This window comes from Ovis canadensis, chromosome 7 (genome assembly GCF_042477335.2).
Source record: "Ovis canadensis isolate MfBH-ARS-UI-01 breed Bighorn chromosome 7, ARS-UI_OviCan_v2, whole genome shotgun sequence".
NCBI classification, from domain to species: Eukaryota; Metazoa; Chordata; class Mammalia; order Artiodactyla; family Bovidae; genus Ovis; species Ovis canadensis.
In genome coordinates, this window is record NC_091251.1 from 96,190,220 (window position 1) to 96,204,440 (window position 14,221).

General features: G+C 56.3%; 1 protein-coding gene across 4 annotated transcripts in view; it reads right to left on the bottom strand.

Moving 5' to 3' along the window:
- The window catches only part of LTBP2 (latent transforming growth factor beta binding protein 2), a 111,109-nt gene that overhangs the window by 26,338 nt on the left and 70,550 nt on the right, over positions 1 to 14,221 (bottom strand). For all 4 annotated transcript variants that reach the window (XM_069597067.1, XM_069597065.1, XM_069597066.1 and 1 more), the window contains exons 9-17: positions 12,633 to 12,707; positions 9,000 to 9,122; positions 7,158 to 7,322; positions 6,683 to 6,898; positions 5,592 to 5,611; positions 5,100 to 5,139; positions 4,067 to 4,180; positions 1,621 to 1,749; positions 774 to 902 (exon numbers count right to left, since the gene is read on the bottom strand). In XM_069597067.1, coding sequence (XP_069453168.1) covers positions 774 to 902; positions 1,621 to 1,749; positions 4,067 to 4,180; positions 5,100 to 5,139; positions 5,592 to 5,611; positions 6,683 to 6,898; positions 7,158 to 7,322; positions 9,000 to 9,122; positions 12,633 to 12,707 — 1,011 coding nt within the window. The remainder of the gene's footprint in view (positions 1 to 773; positions 903 to 1,620; positions 1,750 to 4,066; positions 4,181 to 5,099; positions 5,140 to 5,591; positions 5,612 to 6,682; positions 6,899 to 7,157; positions 7,323 to 8,999; positions 9,123 to 12,632; positions 12,708 to 14,221) is intronic.

Consider the following 14,221-nt stretch of genomic DNA (forward strand, 5'->3'; position numbering starts at 1 on the left):
AACCTTCACACTTTCTTCCACACGGAACCAGTGCGTCCGCATTCCACAGTGCCAGAGTCCACGCCTTACTCAGCGCAGTACCCCTAGAGCTCACACGGCTCCCGGGCCAGAACCAGAAACGCGAGTCCTGAGAACAGCAGGGCCATTCTCCAGGTGAAGGATTCCGACTGGGTTATGAGTCTTACGGCACTGCTTAGAAACCACTGCACCCTATTCTCTGTAAACTCTTTGGTGAAAATGTAAGTGGAGTGTTTCACATGCGGTATAAATGCTGCATATTAAAGGGCCTTGTTGGAAGCGTCCTTGTCCAGAGGCCCCATGCAGAGCTTTCCAGGGAAGCTTAAAGCTTGTAGGCATCTCCCAGCAAAGGTGCCCCTGCTCCCCAGGCTGCCAGGAGTACTAATTGGTGTCCTTACAGGTCACCCTCTGTACCCAATGGGAAAGAAACTCCTTGTCACTCAGAATTTGGGGGCCTGGCTGCTCATCTTCATCTCTAGCCATGTCCCTGGGTTTCCCCTCATACTCCTGGCTTCCGTCACAGTTCCTTGGAGTGTTGGTGAATATTTTGTTGCCTTTCAGATTCATACCCCTCCATCTGGTCTCAGCAACCTCAGCCTCAGTGCAGGCTGCTTCCTCCCAGGTCCAAGTCTGAGCCCTGGTCTCAGTTCCTGCGGTCCCCCCATTTCCCACACTGCAGTACTGTGATCCTCCTCCACCCAAACACCACCTGTGGGGTCCTGTACCCCCCCAGGGGCAAGGGCGGCTCAGCTTACCTTGGCATTCCTGTGTGGCCCCCGAGGCGGCCAGCTTGTAGCCCGGGTAGCAGAAGCAGGAGTAGGAGCCCACACGGTTGACACAGCGTCCCCTTCCCTTGCAGGGGTCCCTCAGACACTCATTGTCATCTGAGCAGAGGGAGACGGGGAGGGCAGTCAGGGAGGTCCTCCTCTGGGTACCTCTGAGCCACTTGCCATGCTAAGGGCTGGATAGGGGATGGTGCTGTGGGGCAAGGAGGGGCTGAGGGAGCAGAGGAGACTCGGGAGACGAAAAATCTCTGAGCCTGGGAACCTTGAAGTCCGTCCATCGGGCTCATTCAGGAACCAAGGGCCCCTCTCTGCCCTGTGTCCCTCTTCCCCGGGGCCCCGTGATCATTTCCTTTCTCCTTCAAGGCACAGCAGATGCGTCTCCCTTGTATAAAATACTGGGGGAGTGGATCAGGCCCACACTGGATTATTTATGTGTTGTGCCTCCAAACCTCTCCCCCAGGGATGGCCGCGGTGGAGGCAGCAGGTCAGGCTTCCGGCTGCCATGCAGACAGCAAGATGACCAGTCTGAGGGGTGGTTGATCTCAGAGCCGAGGGCGCCAAGTAAAAGGAGTTCTTTTTCTGGGCTCCAAGGCCCAGGGGTGGCTTCCCACTCTCCTGAAGACTCCTCAGATGGTCCTTCCAGAGACCAGCCTCCCCAAGGCTAAGGTTAGCTTTGTCCATGGGGACTGCGGCTCCTCTGACCACCAACTGCACAGCACTGCTTGGACTTTCAGCTGCCTTGGCCTCTGGACTGGCCCCCAGCTCTGCCCCCACCCACCCCAGCCGCCGAGTGAGCCCCGGCCGCCCGCGTGGACACCTGTGCAGTAGGCCTGACTGGGGTGTAGCCGGTAGCCGGGGCTGCAGACGCATCTGTATCCATCCGGGAGGTTCACACAGGTGCCCGGGCCACAGATGTTGGTGGCCCCAGCAGCACATCTGTCAATGCCTGTGGGAGACAGCACAACTGAGGCTGTGGCGATGTGGGGCCGGGTGAGGGCAGTGGACTGGGATGGGGGAGGGTGGGGCAGGGCACGCGAGCACAGGAGCCTCACCCCAGCCTTGGCTGGGCCCTCCCACATCCACGTGCAGCGAGGCCTTGTATAAGACCCCATGCACGGCCCCTCTTCCCAGGGACCCGAGCCATACCAGGATGGAGCGTGCAGTAGCGCATCCTTCTGACCGAGACCCAGGGGTTCCAGTAACCTGTGTTCCACGTCCCAGCAAAGGGCCTCCGCCCCTGAGGTCCCCAGGCTGACCTCACCCTGAATACAGGGTCAGTTCTCACCCAGAGCGAGGGCTTCCCTCCCCTGGTACACCTTGCCCAGTTTCTCCCAGACAGGCAGACAGATCTGGTGAGTAGGGTCTTGGGAAAATTGCCAGGTGATGAGGGTAGAGGTGGGCTGGGGCCAGCTAAGCAGGGCCTTGAATGCCACATTAAGACAAGCTGGTAAGAAAGGGGGTCATGGGAGTTGGGGTATGATCAGAGCCATCTCAGGAAGACCACGCCTCTCATATACCACCTTGATCAGAAAGGCAGGAAGGTGGCAGATGGATTGGGGTGGGAGGGGAGACGCAGGGGCCCCAAGAAACCCACTGAAATGAATTAAACAAGGACTGCCCTGGGTGGTGGTAGTGGGGTAGAAAGTGGGAGGTGGATACTGAATTCAGAACCAGTTTTGAGACTCACCAGGACTCAGGGCTGAGGCTGCACGGAAGGCAGAGATTATACCTCGTTTGAACCTGTGTCCTTAACACTAGAAAGGTACCTGGCACTTAAAGCATGCTGAATGAACAGATGACTGAAAGAATGAGAGAGGCTTTCACGGTAGGTCTTAGCCTGGAGCCTAGACACCCAGGCTCCCTGCCCTGCCCCACAGCACTGGGGAAACCCCGGAGACCCCAGGGAATGGGCCGGGACCTGCCTGTGTTGGCGCATAACGGGGCTTCTCAGTGTTTGCTAGGCTGAACTTGGCTGAATGCCCACATTGGCCTGTGTGTGAGGCTACCCTGCCCCTGGCCTGGCTCCGAGTTTGTGTCAGCCTGGGGGCTCAGGAGGACCCCCAGCCAGGAGCTACATGTCCTCCCCGAGAGGTAAGGCTGGGGATGGAAAGGGGGGGAAGGGACCAGGAGAAAGGTTCTGGACTGTGTGTGTGCGGGGTTGTGTCCCCACAAAGCTGACGCCCCAGCTCTGCCCCTGAACCCAGCTCATCTTGCCTGCTGAGCCGTGGGGGGCCTAGGACACTCCCTGGAGCAGTGCACTGAGCCCAGAGAAGAGGGGTCCCGGGGGGCCAGCGGGGATGTCCTGGTTCAGGCCGAGGAAGGCCAAACTCCCAGCCCAATCACTCTCTGGACTATTCCCTCAACCTATAGGGTCTCTCCCTCCGCTGAAGGAAATACCCCTCACCCCAAGGTGACCTCAGTCTATGAGGTTAAAAGCAGCAAGGCCCTGATGAGGGCACTCGTGGGGGTACACACGTGAGCACACACGTGGACATACACACGTGTTAGCACATACACACGTATGAGTACACAAGTGTGAGCACACACACGAGCACACATGCGTGAGCACATACACACATGAGCACACACACGAGCACACACACGAGCACATACACACATGAGCACACACGTGGGCACATACATGAACACACACATGAGCACACACGCACATGTGAGCACACACACGTGAGCGCACATGTGAGCACACACAACATGTGACCACACACGTGAGCAGGGAGCGGCTGTGCCAGCACCGGCCCTGCTTCTCTGGAACCAAGTCCCCAGACAAGAAGGCTTTGAGGAGGGCGCATTCCAGAGCAAGGTAGGTATGCCAGGGCTCTCCCCCGCACCACACCCCCTCACCACGGCAGCGGCCAGAGCCAGGGACACAAGCTCCCAGGCAGCCAAACAACTTTAGACATAGAACCACTTTTCCTCCTGAAAGTCGGCCCTCCCCGTGGGCAGGAGGCTGCCTGCCACCAGGGCACTCAGCCGACTTGGGGTCAACAGCCTGGAAGAGTCAGGATCCTGGAGGCCCCACGGGTGCCCCTCCCTGGAGAGGGTTCTCCTGGAAGGCCAACTCTCCCTCCTCTCTCTCCTGCCTGGCTTGACTGGTGTTCCAGACGGGACTCCTCCGGCCACTAGGGGCACCCTGTGCCCTCTGTGGGATGCAGCTGGGGGTGCTGACTCCGTCAGGAGTCCACTGAGCACTGTGCATCTGGTGGGGGAGAGCCGGGAGCACCTTGAGGGGCCGCTGCACGTACCTGAGGGCGCCGGGGTCACCAGCACATCGGTGGGGGCAGTCACCTGTGCTTCTTCCCTGGCCTCTGGGATCCCCTGTTCAGGCACTGATGGTGTTGGTCTTCCCAGGGCACCTCCTGTGGAGGGAAGAGGGGTGGGGGTGCAGGTGGGCCTTGGCCCCTGGGCTGCCCACTTTCCTACCTCCTGGACAGCACTCCCTCCAAAGATGCCAGGCAGTGCCCTTCCCTGCCCCCTGCCGTCAGACTCTGAGAACAAGGGCTGGAACCTGGGCAGGTCATCCCCTCTGCCTCCTAGTCTCCTCAAACTCCACTTGGCTCCAAACAATCAGAGACACTTAAGAGCGCATCTAGTCTCACTCTCCGCTTTGCAGGGGAGGAGGCGGAGGCTTGCGGGAACAGCCACTCATCCACGGCCCCTAGCTTGTTGGAGACAAGCCGAAGCCGGGCCTACTTCAGCTTTCTCCTGCTTGCGAAACACTTTAGAGTTACAGAGCTCTGCCTCAAACGCCAACATCTCACCTGCCTTAAGAGGCAGCGGGGCAAGCATTCGTGTCCACTTAACAGCAGAGGAAGCTGAAGCTGACTTCTGAACAATGTCCTGTCCCACCAGCCAGCCAGCTGGGCTCTTTGGAGCTCTAACCATCTCCTGATGGGCTCTGCAAAGCTCTAACCATCTCCTGAGGGAAGGCAGGCCTGGGAGCAGGGCCCTCTGGACCTGACCTGCCCCCGCTTCAGCCAGCTCTTCCTCTTCGGTCTCTTTTATTCCTCTCTGGCCCCTTTTGGCCTCAGCACCACGAAGGGCAGACCGAGTGCTGCAGCTGGGGAGGTATTCACAAGGCATGGCAGCGTCTTTCAGTGACCTTCTAACACCTTAGGTGTACAGAGCTCCCAGGAAAAGCGTTCACCTCTGACATCACCCGCAACCTCACCTGATCCAAGCCTCTGGCATCAGCTCGTGTGTACTATCGCTACTCCTAGTTATAGTCTTTCCTTCCTTCCCTTTGTTTCCTGGGCACCACTAGGAGCAGGCACTCACCTGGGACCCAGGTGGATGGCTGGGTAACGCCGGTTGTCACCTGCACAGAAACGGGAGAAGGTGTCTCACAGCCTGGAGAATCCCATGGACAGAGGAGCCTGGTGGGCTACAGTCCATGGGGTCACATGACTAAAGTGGCTTAGCACACAGTTCTAGACCTCATATGCTGTGATGAAAGTCTGAGGAACAGCCAGGACTAACAGGACACATTCCTGTTCTCTTTCTGAAGGGGCCCCCCCGCCGACCTTCTCAAATGACACAACTTGTACTGTAGCTGCCGGAAAAACCAGAGCTGCGATTGTTAGTTCTTTCAGGGTACAACTGGGTCTTGGGATCAACTCTCCCACTTTGGCATCTCTGTAAGCAAAATCCTGCATACACTGGATCTTTCTCCCTTCCCTCCCTCATGTGACATTGCCCTGCAGCCTCAGGGCTACCAGGTCCCGGTCTCTGCCACCTTTGCCCAGCTCCTTGGTGGGATGACGCACTTACCTGGCCGGCCTGAGAGTCGCCTGGGGAGGAAAAGGTGAGAGCGTGAGCTCAGGGAGGCCACGTATGGCTGTCTGCTCCCGCCCCCCACGGCCAGGGCTGGTTCTCTCTGTGACCTCCCTACTTTGTCCACAGCAGGCCCGGTGGCAGAGACAGCTCTGACTCGTCTTACCTGCCCCTGCCACCCTTCCAGGACTGGCCAGCCCAGGTCCCAGGATCCCCGGGCTGGGGGGCCTACAAGGTGGTCAGTTGGCGAGAGGACGCCTCTGGCTTTCCTTGAATGCCCCTGGCGACAGGAGGCCCGCCCGCTCTGGGCCAGTCCACCCTTTTTGTCCTCTGCAACCCTCCTTGAGCTGCCGCCTCCTCCCTCCCAAGCCTCCGGGCCATACAGGGCTGCTCCAGGCTCCAGGGCAATGTGACAGTTCCAGGAAGGGGGGGATTGCTCCTGGCCAGCGCCCAGTTACCATGGTTACTGGGGCCCTGCCTGACTGCCCTGTCGGTCTGTTCCTGGTTCGTGGAGCACGCTGTTCGTCACATAGCTCTCCCTGTCCTAATGCGTCCTTGGACTCCGTGCCACCAGTAACCCAAGTGTGCCTTCTGCATGGTTTCCCGGGGCACCTGCCAGGGGTGCTGCAAGCCCCGTATCTTTCCAGCCCCATGCCTCCTGGGCCCCAGGCAGTTGAGCAGGAGCCAATGCTCTGACTCTAAGGCCATGGGTGGGGATCTGAAGCCCCAAGATTCCCAGGATGCATCTGACAGCTCCTCCAGGGGCCAGCACCAGCCCCAGAAGCGGCGCGGCAGGGCAGGGGATGGAAAGGCAGGGGCAGCGGTGGTTGGGGGGGGGTGCTATGGACCCCCCTCCAGCAGCTCTCTGGGACATGGGCACCTCTTGACCCCAAAGGAGCAGGTGCAGCCTTTCCATCAGGCCAGGCCATAAGAGCAGATTCCCAAGGCCAGGCTGCGTTTCCAACTCCCTTTCCTAATGCCCCCGAGGTGGGATGCCACAGGCCCAGGATAAACACCCCACTTCTCTCTGAGGTGCTGTAACCTGAGGGGGCGGGGAAGCCCTCAGACCTCCTCCCCAAATCAGATACCCTTGTCGGGGACGGTCTCGGCCTCCACCCAGGTGCCGGTGGCCGCCCGCAGTGGCTGCCTCTCTGCTGGCCCGGGCAGGGTCCCGTTGCGCTTTGGGCTGCGCTCCCTCGAGGGCCGGGCCAGTTCCTCCTCCTCAGCTTTCCTCATGGACAGGCGGATGTCTGAGCTTGAGTAGGTGTAGCCATGGCCCGCAGGGCAGATCTCCCTGAAGGCCTCTGCGAGTTCAAGGGTCAGAGGACCAGCTGAGGGGGTGCTGTTCCCGAGGGAATCCAGGGCCCTCCTTTCCCTCCCTCCTAGGGGGGCAAGGCAATGTGGCAGCGAGGAAGGAGGGGCCCCAGGTTGGGTTAAGGAGTCGGTTAGGGAGGAGGAGTCAGGGTCTCTGGCCTTAGGTTAGGTCCAGGGTTGGGGGACAGCGGCTACTGGCATGGAGGAAGCAGCTTGGTGGCCAGGGCCGAGAAGGGGACAGAGGGTTACCTGTGCCAGGCAGGGGGCATTTCTCACACAGGCTGCCCCAGGCTTTGCCCACTCGGCTGCAGCAGCATATCTGCTTGGTGATCCGCTGGGCCAAAGGCAGGGCGCAGGTGCCGGGCCCCAGCAGCCGGTAGCACAGCCCCTGCTGCATGGAGACGGCCTTGTCCGCTGCAACGGGCACAGCGGCAGGTGAGGGTGGGCAGGAGGGGGTGGGTCACTAGGTATGGCAGCAGGTGGGGCTGGGCAGGTGATGGGTGGCAGGTGGGGGTGGACAGGTAGCCAGCGGGAGGAGAAAGGCAGAGGATGGTGCAGTGGCCGGCCACACGGGCTCAATCGGCCAGGCCTGTGTCTTGGTCTGGAAGTTGGAGCCCTGAAAGTGCTCACAGAACGCGAGGAAGAAGGGCTGCAGGGATGCTTCAGCCCCTCCTCAGGTTATCTGTTTGAGGGGCCTGGGCGCCCACCCTCACATGGGAGAGCTGAGAGCAGGGAAGGGGATGTGCCTGCTTGTCTCAGATTCTGTTGACAAAAGCCATCCTGGGGGGCCCACGGTGTGCCCTGAGGGCCACAGTTCTCCCTAGGTAGCTGAGTCAAGGTGAGAACCAGCGGACTGATGGGGAGCTTGGAGGACAGGGGCCCTGCCTTGGCCATCTTCGCAGCCCAGGCAACCGGGGTGGAGTCTGGTGCACGCGGGTGCTCAGTCAATGCTTGCTGATGGACGGACGGAGGGCTAGATCCATGACTCAAAATCCTGTGGACTGCAGTGAGTGTGAGCCACGTGGGGCTTAGAGAATAACAGCTGGGGCCATCTCTGCCTCCCTGCCTGGAGGGCCTCTTTCCAGCATTGATCCATTAGTGACCGTGAGCTCTTCCTGACATGTTCTCCCGACTCTGTATCCCCTCATCCTTTGCTGTCTCCTCTTACTATCTCCTCTGGGAACACTGGGGACGCTGGGTCCAGTCTCTCCCTTGCAAGGGTGCTCCCTCTTGTGAGGCTGGTGCTCGAGTCTGTTTGTCTTGTGGTCTCCCAGACCCAGGACTTGGCAGTTCACAGGCTGAGGGCTTGGCCAGCCACAGGGAGCTTTGTTGAGCCTTGGGTGGCCAACCTGAGCTGGGTTGCTACTTTGCAGAGTCCAGTCGAGACTGGTTTTATTCAGTCCTGGTCAGGCCTCCCTGGTCTGGGCTGTGATGTCAGTTCTGCCATGGGGAGTGGCAAATGAGGGTGGGAGGTGGAGGGGGGGCCGTGGGCAGGTGACTGCTAGCCTGGGCCTCTCCCAGCTGGAAACCACAGAGGTCCCTGGAAACAGCTGCCTGAGTGTACACACAGGCACACACACAGACACGATGCTGAGATGACTAGTGACACGTCCGTGCTCACGGACACAGAGCACATCCAGACACGGGGACCATGGGATTTATGGAAAGGCCCTGGGGCTGGCAGGCTCTTTCTATGATGGGCAGGCTCTTTAAGAAAAGTCTGCAGCAAAGGGCCCAGGCAGCTAGGCTCAGGCGCTGGAGGAGGCAGCCACAGCTCAGCGAGATATCACAGCAACGCACATCTCCCCAAAGCAGATGAGGCAACAGATGGGACAGCAATGATTAGAGAGAAACAGAGGAGGTAGAAAATCCCAAACTGCAAAGCCTTCAAAGAAATGCCTGAAGCCAAAAGAGAAGCAGTGACTGTCTCCATCCCAGTAGGACAAAGCAGAGGGGGTTTGTTGGGGCCCAGTCCTAGGTGGAGAGGCAGCCTGGGGTCTGGGGGCATTTTTGCTCTCAGCCTGGCCTGTGGACCCCGAGGGTCCCATATTGTTCCCCAGAACCCCCACCCTGGCCCCTCCCTGCACTCACACACACAGCGGCTCCTGGATGGATCCAGTAGGAGGCCGGGTCTGCAGGTACAAAGGTAGCTGCCCCTTGTGTTCACACACTCTGAGTCCTCGCACAGGCCCAGCGTCAGGCACTCGTTGACATCTGTGGGGAGCAGGGAGATGACCAGGGGCCCACCCCACCCCACCCACTTGTGATGGAGGGGAGGAACAGGCAGAGCTCTTCTACGATTCTCCAAGTAGAAGAACAGCAATAAGAGAGCTGTTTACTCAGTGTGATCCCCCTCGCTGGGCCTCAATTTCTCCTTTGTAAAGTGGGGATAATAGTAGTAACCACCATGTAGTCCCATTAGGGGGATAAAATTAGATAAACATTGCAAATCACTGGGTCCAGGAACTGGTGATTATGGTCATAATGTTAAGAGCTAGTGTTCATTGAGTACCTAGCATGCCAGGGACCACACCAGCTGGTTTGCATATGGTGTGTGTGTGTGTGTCTGTGTGTGTGTGTGTGTGTGTGTGTGTGTGTATGCGCACGCTCAGTCGATCAGTTGTGTCTGGCTCTTTGTGACCCCATGGATTGGAGCCCACCAGGCTCCTCTGTCCCTGGGATTCTCCAGGCAAGAATACTGCAGTGGGTTGCCATTTCCTACTCCAGGGGATCTTGCTGACCCAAGGATCAAACCCATGTCTACTGCATTGGCAGGCAGATTCTTTACTACTGTGCCACCTGGGAAGCCTTTGCATATGATATCTTATTTACTTCTCACAATTTTATCAAGTAGGTCCACATGGCCTCATTTTATAAGTGAAGAAATTGAGGCTCCAGGAGTGACTTGCCCAAAGTCACTCAGCTAGTAAGTGGCATCCTGGGAAGTAACAAGGAGCAAATAAGGGGAGAGGTGGCTTGGAGGGTAGAGAATGGTACCCAGTGCCTCCTATTCAGTCTTCCTGGGTAGACCCCAAAGCATCTCTGCTGGACCCAAGATCCAAGGTCGTGTCCATAGTGAGAAGCTGCAGGATGGGGGACCTCAGCAAGGAAGATGAGGTGAGAGGCTGGAGGCAGGCAGTGGGAGGAGGGCAGGGGAAATCCCAACCCTCACACTCCAAGATGTTAGAAGCCCTCCTGGTGATGGCACCTTTGTTGACGATGGTGGACCTGGAAGATCTATGATGGGCACCCAGCTCTGGGACCCGCAGGTAACACTTGGCAGCCCAGAGCCACCTGCTTGCCCACAGGCTTTTGGGGGAGTAGGCACTGGGCACAGGAATAAAGATGCTGAAAGATGACCCAGCTTGAGCACCAAAGGGAGCCACTCCTTGCTGGATGTTCTTTTGGGGGAGGGAGAGATGAGAAGGGAACTGATCCTCCAGACTGCGTCTGCCTCCAGACTGCGGACAGAGTGACATCTAAGCACAAATCTGAGTTGCCTACCGTCTGCTTGAGAAGCTTCTGGGCTCCCCATCACCTCCTAGAGGGAGTCTCTAAACTCTCACCTGGTATCCAAGGCTCTCCACCATTTTCCAAAAGCCTGTGGCTGAACCGGTGGCTCTGATAAGACCCTGGGATGCCTGTGTAGTCCCCTGTGGATACACTGGCGGTACTCCAGCCAGCCCAAACTGCTTCTTGGCTCATGCTGGTCCCTCAGTCTGGAATCCTCATGTCCCTTTTTAGTTGGCCAACCCTGTACTTCCCAGGTGGCGCTAGTAGTAAAGAATCTGCCTGCCAATGCAGGAGACCCAAGAGATGCAGGTTCAATCCCTGGGTCAGGCAGATCCATTGAAGGAGGAAATGGCAATCTACTCCAGTATTCTTGCCTGGAGAATCCCATGGACAGAGAAACCTGGCAAGCTACTGTTCACAGCGTTGCAAAGAGTCAGAGATGACTGAAGTGACTTAGCATACAGCAGAGCACACTCGTTTTTAAAGTCTAGGTCAGATATCACCGCATTGCAGGCAGTTTCTTTGCCAGCTGAGCCATGAGGGAAGCCCAAGAATACTGGAGTGGGTAGCCTATCCTTTCTCCAGAGGATCTTCCCGACCTAGGAATCAAACCGGTGTCTCCTGCATTGCAGGCAGATTCTTTACCAACTGAGCTATCAGGGAAGCCCAGTATCACCTGGAGCTTCCCTGATCTTCCAGTCTGGAAAGGATGCCAATGCACCCAGTGCCTCCTCCTCTCAAGAGCACTTCTCTCATTGTGTGAAGTTGTTGAGGCATCTGCCTTCACCTGGGGCAGCGGCTGTGTCTCGTCCATCACTGTGAACTAACACCTATTGCAATGCATGTAGCTTATAGCAATACCCTCTACTGCCTGCGGAAGTAGGCAACAAGGATGGAGATAATAGGGGCGGTTCCTACAGGTGCAGAGATGAGGGGTCCCATCCCAGACAGGGAGATTGCAGCCACAGACATGGATAGGAGGAGGTTTCAGGGGCAGGGTCTCCTGGGGAGGGCCCCTCGGCAGCTCAGTGGAAGAAAGGTAGAGAGCCCAGCTGAGATCCTGGGAATCACTTTAATCCTGCAGACCGGGAGACCTGCCAGGCAGAGAGGCCACTGGGGATGGTTTAGATATGAGCAGCCCCACTGCATTCTCTAAGGGCAAAAATACTAACTTCTCTGCACACCCACTCGCCATGAGGTCCTGCTTCATTGCCCCTGAGGGAGGCAGATCCCCCAGGCTGGGCTAGATCAGAGGCCTCTCCTTTTGCCTGGTCCAGGCACCAGTTCTTATCCATGGGCTGGAAATCCCCACAGGCAGAGATAGCCCGGACTCCTCTCACCTGAAGAAGCCTCCAGGGGAGGGGACCTAGGAGGCCATCTGAGTCAATCTCCTGCCTCTAATCTGGCTTCACCCAAAACAAACCATACAGACAGCAATTTGTCCAGTTCCCCAAAGGGCATCTGTCTCAACCCCAGGGGCCGCCCAGGGGCTGGCAGGCCCAGCTCACATCATACCTCTTGCCAGGCCCACTGCCAACAAGGGCTCCCTGCTCAGAGCCATGGCTGAGCGCCCCCCTTCCCATTCTTTGGTCCTGAGGCGCCCCTGGGCCTTGTCCCTCTGGAGGGGTCTTTAATGCAGAGCATCCAGGCCTCAGCTGGTTTCACAGAGCCTGCCAGCCAGGTCAGCCAGGCCTGGGAACTGTGCTTCAGGGTCTCCTTCCCCCAGGCCCCACCTCTGCCTGTGCCTGCTCCACTCCAGGAAGGAGGCCTGAGAAGCTGAGGGGCTTTGCTTGGAAAAGTCCGCAGAGATCCCATCTTTGCAGACTGACTTGATCTCCCACCCTGGAGTCTGAAGTCCTCCTGTTCCAGGGAGAGCAGCCCAGGAGGGGAATGGATATGTGGGGATAGCACCCTGAGTTGCCGCACCACACAGCCCTAGATCTGGGTGGGGGGCAGGGGAGAAGGAGTGGAGGGGACAGTTTGGCTCCCAGGCCCTTGTTCAGCTTGCACCATCACTACCCTCTGACTTCCTTAGGCCCTGGAGCTGGCAGCCACCCCCTCACCCCGCCCCAAGCTGGGGCTTACTGTTCCAGCAAAGACCACTCAGACAGCGGCAGCCACTACGTCTATCACGGGGGAGAGTCTCTCTGCATTATCATACCTCTGTCATCTCGGCTCCCCAAGCCCATCCCTGGGCCTGGTCATCCTTACCTTCGCAGTGAGTGAGGTTCAGTCTCTTGTACCCCTGGGGACACTCCAGCTGGCCATTTTCAATCACTGGGGAGGCTAAGGAGTGAAGATAAAGACAGGTCTCAGTGGAGGGCCCTTGGGCTCCTCTGTCACCCATGCTGGGAAGTGGGGCACAGTCTGGAGGTCCAGCCCACCCTGCAGCTATGAGGCCCCAGCCCCTGCCCTAAGCCATCATCCTGGGCAGCTGTGCCTCCTGGCCAAAATCCTTTCCCTGGCTCTCACCAGGCTACTCTCAGCGCATCTTGCTATGACTAAAAATGATACTAAGTGACTATATATCTTGTATATAGTTATAATATTAGATACAGTTTATATTATATGATATCAATGTTGTAAAACATGTGATTGAACAAGTTTTATTCAGTTTTTACTTTCTGTTTGTGAAGTAATTACAGAGTTGCAGGAAGTTGCAAAAGATAGTACAGAGGTCCCTGCACCCATCACCCACTTTCTCCTAATGGCTGCGTCTTACACAACTATAGTTATTTTGTTAGTGTTTAAACATCTGGATATGACAGTTCACAGCTGGGCTCTAAGTTCGGTTTCTTTTGCTGTTTAATTTTAATGCTGCCATTCACAGCATTACCTGAGACAAGGAATCTCAGATAGAGATGGAAGACGTTCACCGTTGGTTGCGCTTATAAAACCATGATATTCATTCATTCACACTCACCAACTGTGTGATGCAATTTCAACCATGTTGACATTTGGTTAGTAGAGTTTCATGTTCCCTAAGGTCAGTAAGTTACGCTGACAAATTCAAAAAAGTTAGAAAACCCGTTCTCAAGTTTTTCAGGGATGCAAATGAGCAGATTTACGGCAACAAATCACATGATGATGGGATTGTTTCCAACATCCATTTTCAAAAGTCTCTCTCCCATCACGACTTGCTTGGAAAGCATCCTTGCTTGAAGATTATAGTGAACAAAACTGGGCAGCAGTCTGAGTCCAGATGGACCAACCAGGCAATAACTCTCAGTACTTTGGTGCTGATAACTCCTATATTGATTTCACCACATTCCCCTTTACTTTAAAGAGAGAGAGAAAAGAAGTGTGCATTAAAAAGAAAAAAATGACATCTACTAGAAACAGAGAAAACATCTCCACTACCTTGGAGGGACAGATTTACATGTCAACCTCCAAAGAAGTGCTTTGAAGATGTTTTAATTAAAAATTTTTTTTCTTCAAAAGCACTAGCAGATGGTATACTGCTGACAGCTACCTGTCACCAAAGGTAAAGGCAACAAATGTGGAGCATCTATCTTTCTGTTTAAAAAAAAAAAAAGAAGAACTCGTGTTTCAGTTCAATAATTTCCTTGTCAAGTCATAGCCACTAATTCTGAAGGGTACAGGGATTCTACAGATACTATTGCAACATGAAGTTCTGTAAAGATAACATCATACTTTTAATGTCTTGTTTTATAAAGTTAACAGTGTGATGATTTCCTGTGTCAACGTATCTTCTCCTAGCTCTGACTCCTTTGTGGCAATAGCTTGCCTATGAAGGTTGTGGTGAGGGAACATTACAAACAGCCTTCTTCGGCTCCATT